General features: G+C 44.2%; 1 protein-coding gene across 1 annotated transcript in view; it reads left to right on the plus strand.

Moving 5' to 3' along the window:
* Positions 1–16,420, plus strand: part of LOC123022145 (coiled-coil domain-containing protein 171-like) — a 191,429-nt gene that overhangs the window by 154,140 nt on the left and 20,869 nt on the right. Inside the window, exon 21 of the mRNA XM_044427586.1 lies at positions 15,923–16,075. Coding sequence (XP_044283521.1) covers positions 15,923–16,075 — 153 coding nt within the window. The remainder of the gene's footprint in view (positions 1–15,922; positions 16,076–16,420) is intronic.

Consider the following 16,420-nt stretch of genomic DNA (forward strand, 5'->3'; position numbering starts at 1 on the left):
ATGGGCAAGGAAAGGTATGTGATTCAAACTGGGAGGATGCCTAGCCAATCAATCAGATGATTGGCCTGCTTGAGGGAATGTCAGCTGAGAAAGGAGCAATTCAGCGGCAAAGGCTTGGATAAAGCCACTTATAGCAGGCAATGCGGAAGGTTTCCAAGGGCTTGGCCAACATGGAAACATGTCCATTTCATATGAACCTACATAAAGAAGAAACCTTCTTCTGAGCCCCTTCTCTAGGCAACCTACCTTCAGAAGATATGCTGGATGAGACATGGGAAAGGGCCTTATCGGTGATAATTCCCCACTGATGGAACTTTCAGTCCTTTTGTTTCTCTAGCATCAGGTGAATACCATCCTATTTCCAGAGACTACATAGCTCTATTTAGGCATTATTAGAGGTCTTAAATTCACCATGCAAGTGGGGACAGGGAAACACTGAGTAGCACTGCCATGTGATGTCGCATCCAACACTTAGATCCACCCCAGGCATTCACACAGCTGCTTGCAGCAGACACCTTTTGCATGTTGGCTTCCACACAATTTCGAGTGGCAATCACACAAGGTTGCCGATTACATGGAAACCTATGCAACATGTAGCTGTATGCAGGCAGCCCATGCTGCAAAGTTTTGCACTATATGTCTAGGGGCATGGCCAGGTGGTGCCCATGACATTGCAGATGGGGCTATGCAGTGCAGCCATATCCTCACTCCTTTTAATAACATCTGAATAAGTCCTCTATTACTTTGTTTTGATGCCACTTGGATTTAGTGGAACATGAATCAACAGTAGGCAAAATTCTAGGAGTGCCATATAGCATAGAATAGTAGAGTTGGAAGGCGCCAGAGGATCACTGAGTCCAACCCCCTGCTACTGTAGGACACTAAGTTACACTATCCCATTTAGATAACTGTCCAAATGCTTTCTGAATGTGTCCAGCAAGGGAGAGCTCACAACTTCCACAGGTAATAGGTTCCATTGTCATGCTTCTCTGACAGTCAGGAAATTCTTCCTGGTGTCTGTAATGGAGAACCGAATAAGGGCTCCTTGGGGAAGGAAGGGTTAGCCCTGGACATGGAGGCCCAGCTGTCTCAGCCAGGTGGCAATTCAAGGAAAACCAGGTGGCAAAGCCACAGGAGGCTTGATATAGTGAAGGGAATGTAAAAACCCTAAGTTATTTCCATGAACAGAGCCGTTCACCCACCCACCCCAAGGCTAGAGATTTCAGGCCTAAAGGGTACATGATTCACACCCTATGGTCTGGAGATGGCAACCCATGACTCCTCTGTTTGATCTAACTGGATAAAAGCAGGGAGCTGGAATAGATTGGGGTTCCTCTTGGAGGAGATGTTCCCTGTTGCTGCTGGAGGGTCTGCTGAAAAACGCTGTGCTCTTCCACAGGGAAGAAGGCTACACTGGGTATTGTATACTGTCTTGGTAGTACAAACAGTAAGCTTTGCTATTTTTAAACCAAGGAGGCCAAATGGCCTGGAGGTCTTGGGAACAGCCAGTCAGTGTGAGTCCACTGAAATTGCTGCTCTCCAATTCCTTGGTCCCTTTCCTACCCTTGTATGTGTTGTATGTTGTAGCGTTTTAGGACCCTCCACCCCTATATAGTGGTACCTTGGTTCACAAACTTAATCCGTTCCAGGACTCTGCTTGTGACCCAAATTGGTAATGACCCAAGTCAAATTTCCCCATTAGATTCAATGTAAATAAGGCTAATCCATTCTGTAACCATTTTTTATGGTTAAAAATTTGAAACAAAGTGACAAAGTACAGAACAGTAGAGAACACTAACCTAGGGTGAGGGAGGGAGGTTATTGTTTGGAGGGAGGGTCCAAACAATCGTGCGACAGCGATCGTGCTGGGGGGGGGGGGGGGGGGGGGTTTTGGGGGGGGAAAGGGCCCTTGAAAAGGGGGGGGGGGGGGGGGGGGGGGGGGGGGGGGGGGGGGGAGATGTATGAGATCGCAATCATCCTTGTGCAGAGAAGACAGATGCGATAGTGGCCATCTCCCCCCCAGCACAATTGCAGCCATCTCCCCCCTCTGAGCATGACCACAACCGTGCCCGTTTTCCCTACACAAGCGCGACCACGATCGCAGCCATCTTGCCACCCCTCCCAGCACAATCGTGCAGGGAAGGTGGACGAGATCGCAGCTGCGCTCATACAGGGAAGATGGGTGCAATCGTGGCCACCCTCCTCCCCCTGAGCATGACCGCGGGGAGGATGGGCATGATCGTGATCATCACCTAATGTGGAGTTCACGACCAGGAGACAAAATTTTGCCAAAATTTCTGTTCGCGACCCAATTTGGTCATGAACTGAGGCGTTCATGAGACAGTACCACTGTACTGTCTATATTGGCTTTTAATAAATCTGTTTTTCCCCATGCTTGGGTTGTTATATACTGAATCCAGTGTCTGGCTCCTGAATTTGGGGGTCTGGGGAGGTAGGTTGGGAAAATGAACCATGCTAGCCTCAGGTGGGAACTCAGGGGTGGCTGATCATTACAGTGTCCAGTCTAAATCTGTTTATTTTAAATCCATTCTGTGTCCTTTTCTCTGGAATAACCAAGAAAAGATCTTGTCCTTCCTCTATGTGACAGCCTTTGAGGTACTTGTAGAGTGCTATCATATCACTACTCAATCTTCTTGAGACTGAACATAACCCAGTTCTCTCAATCTTTCCTCATAGGGCTTTGCCTCCAGTCCCTGAATTATCCTTGCCCTCCTCTGTACCTTTTCTAGCTTTTCTGTATCTTTTTTTAAAACTTAGGTGCCCAAAACCGGACATAGTATTACACGTATCCTACTACTTCACCTTTTCCAACTTCAATGGTTCCTGATAACGCTGCTGTTTGTTCTTCTCTTCCAGTTCAGAATCCCATGGTTCTATCTGGACCTCAAATTAGGGGAGGGAATTCCCCTTTGCACAAGCTGCCTAGACTTAGCCTTTGCTAATTTCTCCCTTCCCCATTCACAACTTTGTCCTTCAGATACAGTCCTTGAAATTCCTTTTAATCTTCCATTTCCTTTTCCTCTTGTGTTGCCAAGCCTTGCTTTTTAAGTTGGTTAATATATCTGGAATTCACTTTCTTTTCTCCAGACTGTCTACCAAAGTTCTCTTATTTCTTGATTGTTGCAATATTCTTCTTGTTGATCTTCTATTTTTTTCGCTCCACTGAGTGCTGTTACTTCTTTGAGTCCTCTTACCATTTGTCACTACTGATCATATTTCTCTTGTTCTCTTCATTGTTCTCTTTCCTCTCCCTCCCTCCCTCCCTCCCTCCCTCCCTCCCTCTCTCTCTCTCTCTCTCTCTCTCTCTCTCTCTCCTTATAGTCACTTTAAATGTGTAGTTACTTGAAATTGCCTCCATGGTCATGCTTTTCTATATCTACTCTTCCTATGTGATCTTCCCCAGAACCTTGGCTTTATAGGGCCCAGTCTTCTAGCTGAAGTTTGTCCTATTTTCTGCTTCTGTTTTCCTTTCAATCTCCCTCTGGAGGCCCCTTCTACTTGATATCAGGCTCTACCATGTCCTTACATTTAAGTATTTCCTTAAGGTATTTATTGCTCTGCCCTGTCCTTAATTCCCTTATGTGTCTTGTCTTTATCATTAGATTATTAGCCTTGTTGTTGTTTTTCTCAATTTTGTACATTCTGTAATTTTGTACTCAGCAAATTTTAGCCATTTTATAAAGAAATAAGATGGCGGGTGTGGAGTCTCAGTCCAGTTTGGTACAGTTGAGAGAGATGAAGGTTGAAAGAGTTACAACTGAAGATATTAAACATGTTGGGCTGCCCCTAATAATTTTTCTAGTTCATTTGTGGTCTTAAGAACTGTTTGGGTTCACCCACATAATTACTGCTGGAACACTTGATGCATTATTTTATGAATCTTGTAAGATGTGATTGGCATATTAAATGGGTTTGTGTTTTTCCCAATAGAGGTTGATCTAGTACAATATATTCTACATTGTTTCATCCCATGGAAACAAAGCAGCAGCAATATTCTATATCAGGCTAAAAGGAGATAAGGCTCTTAGCTAACTTATTTGCATATTGACATCTTTTCTGCTATTATGTTCACTCCATTACTGAGTTGAAATTCTGGTTTTCCCCATAACAGCTGACTATTAAATAATAAATTCATGTTTGCCCATCTTGCCTTACTTGTGTCAATGCAGACATCTACTAATCATGCCAAAAATGGGCAGGAACGAGATTTGTGGTATTCTGGATGACTGTATTCTCTGGCATAATACCAATTCCACCCACTAATAGTGCACTGCTGAATATAAAAACGTTAGTGTTCCTGGACTGGGCCAAAGGTACATACCTGGTTGAGCATTCTTTTTCCAGCAATGGCTATCCAGATACCTCTGGAAGATCACAAACTGGTTCCAAAGAAAACCTACTCCCTTCCACTGTTTGGTTACCAGATGTTTAGTGCCTGTGCTTGTGAAGGTTTAATTTAGCTGTCACAGGTAATAATCATCTCTCTAGCCCAGTATGGGCTACTCAAGCAGAAAGTCTCCTGAGCTTCATGTTGATGGCTTGGACCCAGACTTTCACCTTCCTTTGGGAGCATCCTGTGAGCCAAGTTCAGCTCAAGGGCTGTGCCTGCTGGCAGAAGCGGGGAAGGTGGCAACTGTTGTTAGAGGGTTGGGGAATAATTTGGAACTGCATGGGAAGAGGAGGTGTTGGGCTGCTAAATGAAGAAGGGATTGTCAAATCCCATCCCTTTTCATTCAGCAGGATCAATACTTTGTGTGGATGTAAAATTGTGGGTGGTGATGTCTGTATTTAACGCAGGGTCTTCCTCTGGCCCACAACCTGGCATTCTTTAACTGGAGATTCTAGTAACTGAACATTGGACCTCTAACATTGACCCTTCGGTGAGCTGAACTACACTTGGAGGTGGATGTTAGAGGGCAAATATTGACCAATACCACTCAATTACTGCAACTGCATTCTATTAGAGAGAAATATTATCGGGGTCTGTAGTAATTTTTCATTGCTGTATGACTAGGCATTTGGATCAAATTATTGCACTCCTTATTTCAGTCAACCTACTAGCTACCCTTTCTCTCCATATCAAGTTTAATCCCTCCCCTCTCCTTCCTTGAACCTGGAATCAATGTTTTTCTTCTCCTGTGTCCATTTCCCTGTTATTTCTCTCTTTTGTCATGCCTGCATTTTGAGTCCCATTTCAACTCTTTCATAGCTTTGGAGTCCATTTGCTGGATCCATGAAAATAAAGCAATCTTTTGAAACCATGCGGATAAAATTTCAGCACATGATATACGCCAGTTAAAAGTCTTCCCCCTCCCAAGGTGCCTTCCGCAGCACTTGTTCCAGCTGCAGGTTCCATGACCCAGAGGCTGCTCCTTTTTTGTGCAGTATTTCCAGTGCTGCTGAACCAACATTACACACAAGGGCTAGACTTTTTAATATATGTCAGATTTTAGCAGACGCATTTGAAATTCCAGTTTCCCTGTTTAGAGCTCTAAAATGTTGTTGCTCGTGTATTATCAATTTCATTTATATCCCGTACCTTCATTAATTATACTCCCAGGGCAATAAGAACAAATATAGTAAGGAAGAGAGAGAACTAGAACTGCATTGCCCTGCCTTCTGGAGTCTTTTGAATTGCATGCTTACATGAAGCCCAGCAAAAGTCTTCAACAACAGAGCAAGATCCATGAAGTGGAATCATTAACACAAGTACCAAACAGCTGCAAAGTAGCCGTTCTGCTGAGTGTTGTTTCCCATGAGCCCATGACTGATGCTTGAGAGCACCTCAGAGTTTATAGCAGCTTCCGTAGCTGCTATAAGGCATCACAGGAAATGGAAATTAGAATGGATTTCTTTTGCAAGTATTCCTATGACAGGAATTCAAATGTCACAGCTTGGCCAGCTCAGCATGCCCTCCCCTAAACTTTAGTCAAAAAATTATTTGTGAAATCTTTATTTCCTTTGACTGTGTTTGTGAATCCATTAACTTAATCTGTGTTGGATTATGGGTAGCTTCACACATCTTTTCTGCAGTTTTTGGGCAAAGAGCTGAATGTGCAAAATGGGACAATATGTTTGCCCTGAACATCTCGCTTCCAATTAAAATGCCAGTAAAAACCAGACCACTTTGCTGTCACCGTACATTGAATTGTGATGTTAAACAGCACCAGCTACACTTCATATGTTCACCACTGTATGAGGGGAACAGCATACGTAACAAAAACAAATCCTCCCCGTAGCAAGAAAATGGATGCCTGATGCTGCCCTATGAGTGCAATGGACTTTTCTTCTGCATGATAACTGGCATAGATGCGGAACACTATTTTTATTTCACTTCATATATCCACACCAAACATTCTTTGCCCATGTCACTTTTTGGCCAAACTTCATACTGAACATCGTCTTTGTAGTCTCTCCAGATTTTCATTCTAGTAGATGCTACACTGAAGTTCAGCTCGTGTTCTTTTGAAGTGCATTTATTATTCCCTCTCTTGTTCCTTTTCATCTCTTTGTGTACTCTGCCCTTAGGTAAATTTATTACCTACTAACATTCTTTTTAGTTTAGGAATTTCCTGAAGGCTGGAAGCCTAAAAGGCAAATATTAATTTTGATTTTTCTTCTTTTTTCTTACTTGAAATGGAGCAGTTCCTCTTCTTTGTGGAGTTGTTTCCTAATTTCTATGCATGGGCATACTTTTCCTGCTTTATCTCCTTATTGGTCTGTTTATTATATATTTGTATGTGTCGGTTGGTTTGGACATTTTATGTTTGTTTTTCATTTCTTCCTGCTTCTGTTCAGTAGATAAAACTTTGTCTAGACAAAAGTATATCTATTGCCAAGTAAAGACTGGAATGAAACTCATATTTCTATAAATTAAAGGCCAATGTACTACATAGTGAATGGTTTCATTAAAGGTAGTATTAGTTATCTAAACCGCATTTCTTAAACCTATCAGAAATAAATGTTGCAGATTATGATAACAATTGTGATACACTGTTTGTTTACAAATGCACAAGATATTATATTTCTTTACAAGATAAAAATGTGTAGTTGGCCATGTTACATGTTGTCTTCTGCTTCTTCAGATTCTTTCCCCTTTGGTCACTAACTACTATATATCAAAAAATATATAATTGTGTTTAATCTTAACTTCAAGTTTTAGAATTCCTATATTCAACAGGTTATCTGTCAGAAATTCTCAGAAAAATGTCCACTTCATAAAGTTTTTAAAAATGTACTGTAAATCCCCATGGATGGATGAAAGTAGAATAGACATGTTAGCGCCTTAACAAGAAGTCATTTAGCAACATTGACATCTAGATCTATAGGATTCCTAAAACATTCCTGCTAAGCTGTTTCCAGCTTTTAATGCCTTGAGTGACCACCTTTGATCTTATTCATTTAAATGTGAAGGATGTTTTTAATCCTTTTTTTTTTTTTTTTTTGCACTTTGGTCTTCAAATCTCTTGAACTCCTTTGCAAAATGCAATGCTAGTTACTATCAGAATGCCATGTTTTATTGAAAACTCCTAACTTTAAAGTCTTTTGCACACCCACCCACCCACCTAGCCACATGCACACATGAGAGACAGAAGAGAGTACAAATGAATAGAGTACAGCACTGCCACTGGCTAATAACCACAGTACCCAAGAAATAGAACCTTCCTGTTTAGATATTTCTTCTAATTACAAATTGTTCAGGACAAAGAGAGGATTGCTATTTCCTGTTTGTGAACATCCTAGAGGCCGCTTCTGTGTTAAACCTTTAATTATCTATTTTCTTCTGTAATATACAGTCAGTGAATTGGGATATTACCTGCCTGCTCATATAGTTTTGGAAATCAGTGTTGTGACATGGGGCTTTTTTTAAACTGGCCAATTCTTTGGGAGTGAATCTGCAGCCACCATCTTCACCACCACTATAAGAAGCCTAGTTAAGAATATATACGTATAATAGCAAAGAAGGTTAAAAGGACAAGTAGGTCACTCTGGAAACAGAATTATTCTCTTATTGCTTGCTTTGGTTACTCCTGAGTAATTTGTTACTGTTGCTACTCCTAAAATTGGCAGCCACATTTTAGATTTTATTAACTTACATCCTGTATTTCAATTTAAAATGGCTTTTTAATGCTTAAAATTAAAATTCTTCAGCCTTCAGAACTGCTGTGGCTAAGTTTCCTGCCCCACTGACATTCTTACAATAGTCTTCAGTCTGGAAGGGATTTTGGTTTTAAAATGAAAGTGCCATATGAATCTGTCTGGGTTGTAAAAATTGCTTGCCATGTAATGCTCAGGAAGACTTGATTGCTTTCTAATAAAAAACAGCATAACTGGTGTGTCTATTTTTTATTTATTTTTGGGTCTTATTTGTAATAATAGGTGGCTAGTTTCAAATGCTCTGTTCGTTTCCCTGGTACAGAACCACTGATTCAATAAGATATCAGGATGTTGCATTTCTCCAGCATTTTTCTTTTAAGAACATTTGTAGCACCAAAACTGAAACAATTGTGTGGGATTCAGAGAACCATGAATGGGGTTCTCATGTAGTAGGATTTCCCACTTTGCTGCTCCTCCTTTGTGTCTCCTGAAAAGCTACTCCTGAGGACTGGAGAATTATCTGATCCAGGACAGAATGGGACATAGCAAGCTGCCAGTGGGAGAGGGATCCAGCAGAAATCAGAGGTTCCCCCTCTATGGTCAGAAGTGCATTCATTTGTGATAAATCCCTTCTTCCTGGAATGATCTGTAAACAAAGATCTATAGTAGACTAAATGTTCTGGGCTAACTTTATGTTAAAGAGACATGATAAAAATCACCAAGAGTAACAGCCATTCCAAGCTGTGTAGTGCCAGGTCAGGTCTCATCCTTACCTCCACCTGTAAGCTGCTCTTAGATTCTTGGTGAATGTTAGTATGGTAGTTTGATGTTTTATTTTATTTTTGAAGGCAAATTTCTCAACTTCTTATATTGCAAGGAAAATATGAAGTTCCTTTTAAATTTGTAAACTTGAGCAACTTACATACAGCCTTCTCACTTATCTCCACATTTAATTTGAATGAACTGAGGTGTAGAAGGGTGTGCGTAAGTGTGTATCTTGTTGGAGTGTCTCATCAAACTATTTAAAATTAGCTGTATACCAAACATGAAGCAGTTCCTTTTATAGGATGTCCAAAGTCAAACATATATCTTAAGATGTGTGAACATGGAATATTGACCCATAAATTTTGTTTTTCTTCAGAATAACAAGTCTTAGGAATTGGTTTGGAGTGGACAGATCTTTCTTTGAAATACTTTCATACTTCTGACATTGCACTTTGACGTCAATCATAAGTGTATTTTTTCTGTTAAATGTGAGATGGAAAGCAGTCCCAAAGCTAACTGGTCCTTAGCACTCTTCACTGTACTCTTACTCCAAATAGAATAATTTTGCACAAATAAATGTAATATAATGCCAGTTTATTGTGTTTTTTAAAAAAGGTGATCAAGCCAGTAGAGAGAAATTTAACCTAAACTGCACAGTCAGATCTTCAGATATGGTATCTTAACTCAGGCAGCACTGATTAATCTTGTTCATTGTAAGGGAATGACTGAAAGTACTATCAGTGAATATGGCCGGATTCTGGGCTGTCACTATTAGCAGAAGGAGCTGCATTTATTTATTTATTTATTTATTAAAACATTTTTATGCCGCCCCATTCGCCAAAGCCTCGGGGCGGCTTACAACATAGATAAAACAAGTTAAAATCCATATAAAATAATCTTAATTAAAACTCACATTATAAAATAAGCCGCCCTGGCCAGATAAAATTCAATTGTATTTAGCATTTAAAATGTTGCTTAAATAAAAAGGTCTTAGCCTGGCGCCGAAAAACAAATAACGACGGCGCCAGGCGGACCTCTCTGGGGAGCGCATTCCATAACTTAGGCGCCACCGCTGAGAAAGCCCTTCTCCGAGTAGCCACCCTCCTAATTTCTCTCACGGAGGGCTCCCGGAGAAGGGCCTCTCCCGCCGATCTCAGGGGGCGACTGGGCAAATATGGATGTAAGCGCTCCTTCAGGTAACCAGGACCCAAGCCGTTTAGGGCTTTATAGGTCATTACCAACACCTTGAATTGGGCCCGGACTTCAATGGGGAGCCAGTGAAGCTGACGGAGAACTGGTGTCATGTGAACATAACGTCCAGTCCCCGTCAGCAGCCTGGCAGCTCTATTCTGAACCAATTGAAGTATCCGGACCGTCTTCAAGGGTAGCCCCACGTAGAGCGCGTTACAGAAGTCAAGACGGGAAGTCACCAGCGCATGAGTCACTGTTGCAAGGCAGTCGTACTCCAGGTAGGGGCGCAGCTGATGAATCAGCCGAAGCTGGAGGAAAGCGCTCCTCGCCGCTGTTGTCACCTGAGCTTCAAGTGAAAGCTCCGGGTCGAGGAGCACTCCCAAGCTGCGGACCTTGTCCCTAGGAGGGAGTGCAACCCCATTCAGGACAAGGTTCAGGTCACCTTCTCCGAAGCCCGAACCGCCAACCAACAGGACCTCCGTCTTGTCTGGATTGAGCTTCAGTTTATTGGCCCTCATCCAGCCCATTACCTCGGCCAGGCACCGGTTCAGTACAGCCACTGCCTCACCTGGATTGGTGGAAAACGAGAGGTAGAGCTGGGTATCATCAGCATACTGATGGGTCCGCAGCCCACACCTCCTGATGACCTCTCCCAGCGGTTTCATGTAGATATTGAACAGTAAAGGGGACAAAATGGAACCCTGCGGTACCCCATGGCAAAGCTGCCATGGCGCAGAGCCATAGTCCCCCAACACCACCTTCTGGAATCGGTCGTTGAGATAGGAGCGGAACCACCGCAAAGCGGTGCCTCCGACCCCCAATCCCGCCAGCCTATCCAGAAGGATACCATGGTCGATGGTATCGAAAGCCGCTGAGAGGTCCAGGAGAACCAACAGGGACGCACTCCCCCTGTCCTTCTCCCTGCACAGGTCATCGTACAGGGCGACCAAGGCAGATTCAGTACCGTACCCGGGTCTGAAGCCGGACTGAAATGGGTCCAGATAATCAGTTTCATCCAAGAGTGCTTGGAGTTGTCCCGCCACCACTCGCTCTAACACCTTGCCCAGAAACGGGATGTTGGCCACTGGTCTATAGTTAGCGGCCATCCCTGGATCCAGTGACGCCTTCTTCAGGACCGGTCGGACTACCGCCTCCTTTAAAGGAGCAGGCACCCGACCCTCCCTCAGAGAAGCGTTAACCACTTCCAAGATCCAGGTTCCAATCCCGTGCTTGGAATCCTTTATTAACCAAGACGGGCAAGGGTCCAGAAGGCAAGTGGTAGGACGTACTCGTCCAAGCACCTTGTCCACATCATCAGGCCGCAATAACTGAAATTCATCCAATAATTCTGGACCAGACGGTAGCGTTGGTGTCTCCCTTAAAACCTCTGAATCAATAGTGGAATCCAGCTCGTGACGAATCTGAGCGATTTTCTCCCTAAAATGCTCGGCAAAGTCGTCACAGCGGGCCTTTGAGGGTGGAATCAGCTCTTCCTTTGGCCCTGGGTGAACCAGGCCTTGCACCACTCGAAAGAGCTCCACCGGACGGCATTGTGAGGAGGCAATGGAAGCGGAGAAGTGTCTCTTTTTCGCCGCCCTCACCGCCACAGCATAGGCCCGATAGTGGGCTCTTAAGTGTGTTCGGTCAGATTCATCACGTGATTTCCTCCACCTACGCTCTAGCCGTCTCCCAACCTGCTTCATTGCCCTCAATTCTGGAGTGTACCAAGGGGAAGAGCGGGCTCTGCCCGATGGGAGAGGACGCTTAGGAGCGATCGTGTCTACAGCCCTGGTCATCTCCCCATTCCACAGTTCAACCAGAGCCTCGACAGGAGCACCCGTCTTGTCAGCCGGAAACTCCCCCAGAGCCTTCAGGAATCCTTCTGGATCCATCCGGCTCCGGGGGCGGACCCACACAATCGGGTCTGCACCCTTGCAGAGGGAGATGTCGCTCTCGAGCACAAACCTCACTAGGAAATGATCTGACCATGACAGGGGAGTCAAGCATAAATTCCTCACCCTCAGACCACCCTCTTCCTGCCCCGTCAAGAAAACCAGGTCCAGAGTGTGTCCACGTTCATGGGTCGGGCCGGTGACATGTTGAGACAGCCCCATGGCCGTCATGGAAGCCATGAAGTCCTGAGCCGCCCCGGTCAAACTAGCCTCGGCATGGATATTGAAGTCCCCCAGGACCAGCATCCTGGGGGTCCTCAACACCAGGTCCGAGACCGTTTCCGTCAGCTCAGGCAGGGAGACTGTTGGGCAGAAGGGTGCACGGTACACCAACAGAATCCCCAATCTGTCTCGGTCGCCCAACACCAAGTAGAGACACTCCAGCCCTGGTCTCGAAGGGACAGGAAGTCCCGTGAGAGTGATGGAGGCCCAGTAAACCAAAGCGACCCCCCCTCCCCTCCCCTCCGGCCGTGAACAGTGCTGGACCATATACCCGGGCGGGCACAATTGAGAGAGGGCAACATCCCCCCCCTCTCCCGCCCAGGTCTCCGTTATACAGGCCAGGTCGGCCCCCTCATCCACAATCAAGTCATGGATGAGGGCAGATTTGTTATTGGCCGACCTGGCATTAAACAACAGCACCGTCAGGCCCGAGGGGCGACTGACAAGACTCCCTGGCACCTTCTGGCTGGGAGCAAAACCAGAAGTAGGGACAGGTGTCAGCCATCTGTCCCTCCTTCTTCTATGCAGACACGTTAAGCCCCCACCGCTATTACGTCCATTGCCCATCACCACACCAATGGCGGCGCCAGTGCGCTCCCCAGGAAACTCAGGCGGCAACATGGCCAGGGACGACTCCATAAAAACAAGTTAAAACACTTTAAAATTATAAAACATTTAAAATTGGCCGTTCAACAGAAGGGACTGCCACAACAAAAGAGCAAGTCCCCTGGCCAGCCTAGCCCCCCCCCGAACAGCCCCCCCAAACGGCGGCAAACCGCCCTTTGGCCGACGCCCTTTGGCCGCTGCTGGTGCTTTGTAGCCGCGGGCCGCCCGACGCCCCACCCCGTCCGGGCACGCCTGCCACGTGTGCAGGGGCGTGGCAGGGCAGTCAGGTAGCGGCGGAGTCGGCGGCGCGGCGCGGTCTTCGCGCGGTCTTCGGGCGCGTGCGCGGCGCGGTCTTTGGGCGCGGTGCGGTTCTCGGGCGCGGGCGCGGTCTCCTGCCAGGTGTTGTTCCTCCCGCCGGCACGCCCCCCTGCAGCACTTTGTAGCCGCCGGCCACCCGACGCCCCACCCCGTCCGGGCACACCTGCCACGTGTGCAGGGGCGTGGCAGGGCAGTCAGGTAGCGGCGGAGTCGGCGGCGCGGCGCAGTCTTCGCGCGGTCTTCGGGCGCGTGCGCGGCGCGGTCTTCGGGCGCGTGCGCGGCGCGGTCTTTGGGCGCGGTGCGGTTCTCGGGCGCGGGCGCGGTCTCCTGCCAGGTGTTGTTCCTCCTCAGGAACATGAGCATGCAGGATAAGTGATCTTAAATCTGAGATGTAATGAACAGTCCAAAAATTCATTGCCAAAAACTTGCATCGTCTAGAATGATGTAGAACAAAAGAGGGGCCCTGCACTGTAAACCTTGCAGACATTTCAGCAACAGTGAAGTTCTACATTATAAACCGTAGACACTGTATAAGTGCTCTTTCCCCCTAAACAGAAATCTTGATTTTTCTTAATTATCCCATAGGATACTTTTGCTGAGTCAGCAATAAATCAGGTCTTGGCTGCACACTAATAAATACACTGGACTACTGGAAATACCATCTTTCCACTGAGATTTAAATATGAGACTCTGAACACTTGATACTGAACGTTCCGTGGTTCCTTTTGGGAAAGTAGGAAATGTTACCTCAAAGAACTTGTCCAAATTAAAATGTATATAGCCCTGTCTAAATTTCACTTGGGAGATTAAACTGGATCATAGCAGGATTCCTAATAGCTCCAGTTTTTTATGATTACATAAGATGTTATTCTGTCTAGTCATTTGTACTTTATAACTTTCTGATATTTGAACAGAATAACACAGTGGTTTTTAACCTTTTCTGTGTTAAAAATGAAGAACAAGGACTAGCCTACTGTAATTGAGAACAATAAATAAATGAATTTTGTGCAGTAAGTGATAAGCTTTTGCTTTTGCATGATTAAGTAGGGTTAAAAAAAATCAGGGTATGCAATTCTCCACAAAAAATATTGTCTGTGTTGTTTGTCCTTTTGGTAACAGTTTGGCTTATTTCAACAAACATGTCTGTAGATTGGTGAAAAAACACCTTCAATCCTTCCTTTGTAATGAACATATATATAATAATTATATTATTATATTATTAATTATTATTAATAATAAGGCTCTTTTCCTTGTATTGGCATCATTCATAAGTGACACCTTTCTGACTCAGGCAGTATTAGTACCATGTGTGAAAACAGTCTTGGATTTATTAAGACTGAGGTTGCACAGGGCAAAATCTGCCAAGCACAGCAGCTATACAACCTACTTTCATTTCATGGTACACTCCCCTTCCTGCCTCATGATACAGTAACTGGGTGCTTCCAGATGGAGAAATGCTAGCACTACCAACCAGAAGGCATCATGCAGCTATTCCATCTTTTCCTCCTTAACAAGTTTTGTTTTATGGTAAGAAAAAGACAGAGGAAATTATGGAAAAGTATGGAGCCATTTCAAATGGAAGATACCTGGTTCCCCTGTCTAATTCTGGGATTGAGACAAGACAAGTGCACACAATGAAAGCCTCATCTGGAAATCTCTGAGAGTTGTGCACAACTGGCCACGTGCAGCCAAAGATGCTAGTGAGAAATGAATGCTGCAGTCTGCTGGTGTACCGTAAATTTGCATATTTGTCTCCCCTGACTCCAGAGCAGGCCTAAACAGATTATTACTTCTAACTAATATTTCTGCTGCCGCCCACAGATCAGATCAGCCCTCTCATTTCAGCGAACCTCAAAAGTGTTTCAGGAATACCTAGGGCTGAACATGATATCCTAACATGTTTACCAGCCTGACATCAAGTTGTTTAATCTGAGGGAAAAAATGGCTAAAGACCACATCATACCTGTTTTTAATCTTCACTTATTCAATAAAGAACTAGATTTTTTTTATCAGCCTTAATGCTGTTCCTACATTTGAAAAATCAGTATAGGTCACTTCAGAGGGAAACTATAACCTATAAAATGTGATTAACCAGTTGTAAAGAAGTCCAATAATCCCAACAGTGTTATACTATTTAGGTCAGATATCAAGTTACCAGCACTGCCAAATCATTTATACTCTCTTGTGCAGTTAACTTTATTATCGGTCTGATCAATATTACACGGCTGGGACATTCCTCCACTATATACCTGAACAGAATTATTTTCCCAGCTATATTGTAATCAGATTATTTACTTTCAGAGGTCTGTAACTTTCTTTAGTTTCATGCCAAATTAAATCTAATTCTTTTTAAAGGTGAGTTGGGAGAATTAGCAACTCCATTCATTTTGAAAATGTTCATAGTTACCTCTGGTGGTGTTCTCTGGTGAGTGAAATTAGCTGGGAGATAAGTTTAAGTAGAGTCCAAAAAGCTCTGTTTAGGCTTCAAAATGTAATTCTTTTTAAACAGTGTAGCAGGGAGGGAAACCTTTGCAAGTATAACACATTTCTACCATTGGTAGAAATGCATACAATTTGCTTTATTTAAGGACGCATTGATATTTTGTACTTAAATTTAATGTGTGTTTAACTCTATGCAAACTAGATAATAGGATATCACAACTTCAGAAACATGTAGTTTAGCATAGTTGGCACAGGCTTGGTGGCAGCCTTTATCAGCAATAATAATTCCCCATTATTTTTTCTTTAAGGCTATGATTGTAAGCTTTATGGATGTCTATCAAATTGCGGTCTCCAGAATTTCCATCCTAGAAAGAGAAATAGCATCCCACCAGCATCACATTACAGCCCTAAAATCAGAACTCCAAACAGCATGTCTTCGTGAAAATGAAAGTTTGCACTCAGTAAGTATCTATTTTTAATCTTCTAAAAAACTAGTGCAAGGGTGGCCAAACCAAGGCTTGGGACCTGCTTGTGACTCTTTGAGTTTTTTTGGCGCCTTGCTGCTTAATGCTGCGGGTGCCCATGGGTGCCCATGCACCACTGCCTCCCATGGGCATCCGCTTGTGGTTCTCAAACATCTGACTCTTAGGTAATGTGGCTCTTCTGTTGTGCAAGTCTGGCTACCCTTGAATGAGTGCATTGTTTCTTAGTATTATAACTTGATATTACAAAACTTTTCAGAGTCCTGCATAGCTGGCCTATGTTGCATGTATATTTTTATTTGTTTTATTAGGCATGTTGGGAAG

This window comes from Varanus komodoensis, unplaced genomic scaffold (assembly GCF_004798865.1).
Source record: "Varanus komodoensis strain SLA01 unplaced genomic scaffold, ASM479886v1 scaffold19, whole genome shotgun sequence".
Lineage (NCBI taxonomy): Eukaryota > Metazoa > Chordata > Lepidosauria > Squamata > Varanidae > Varanus > Varanus komodoensis.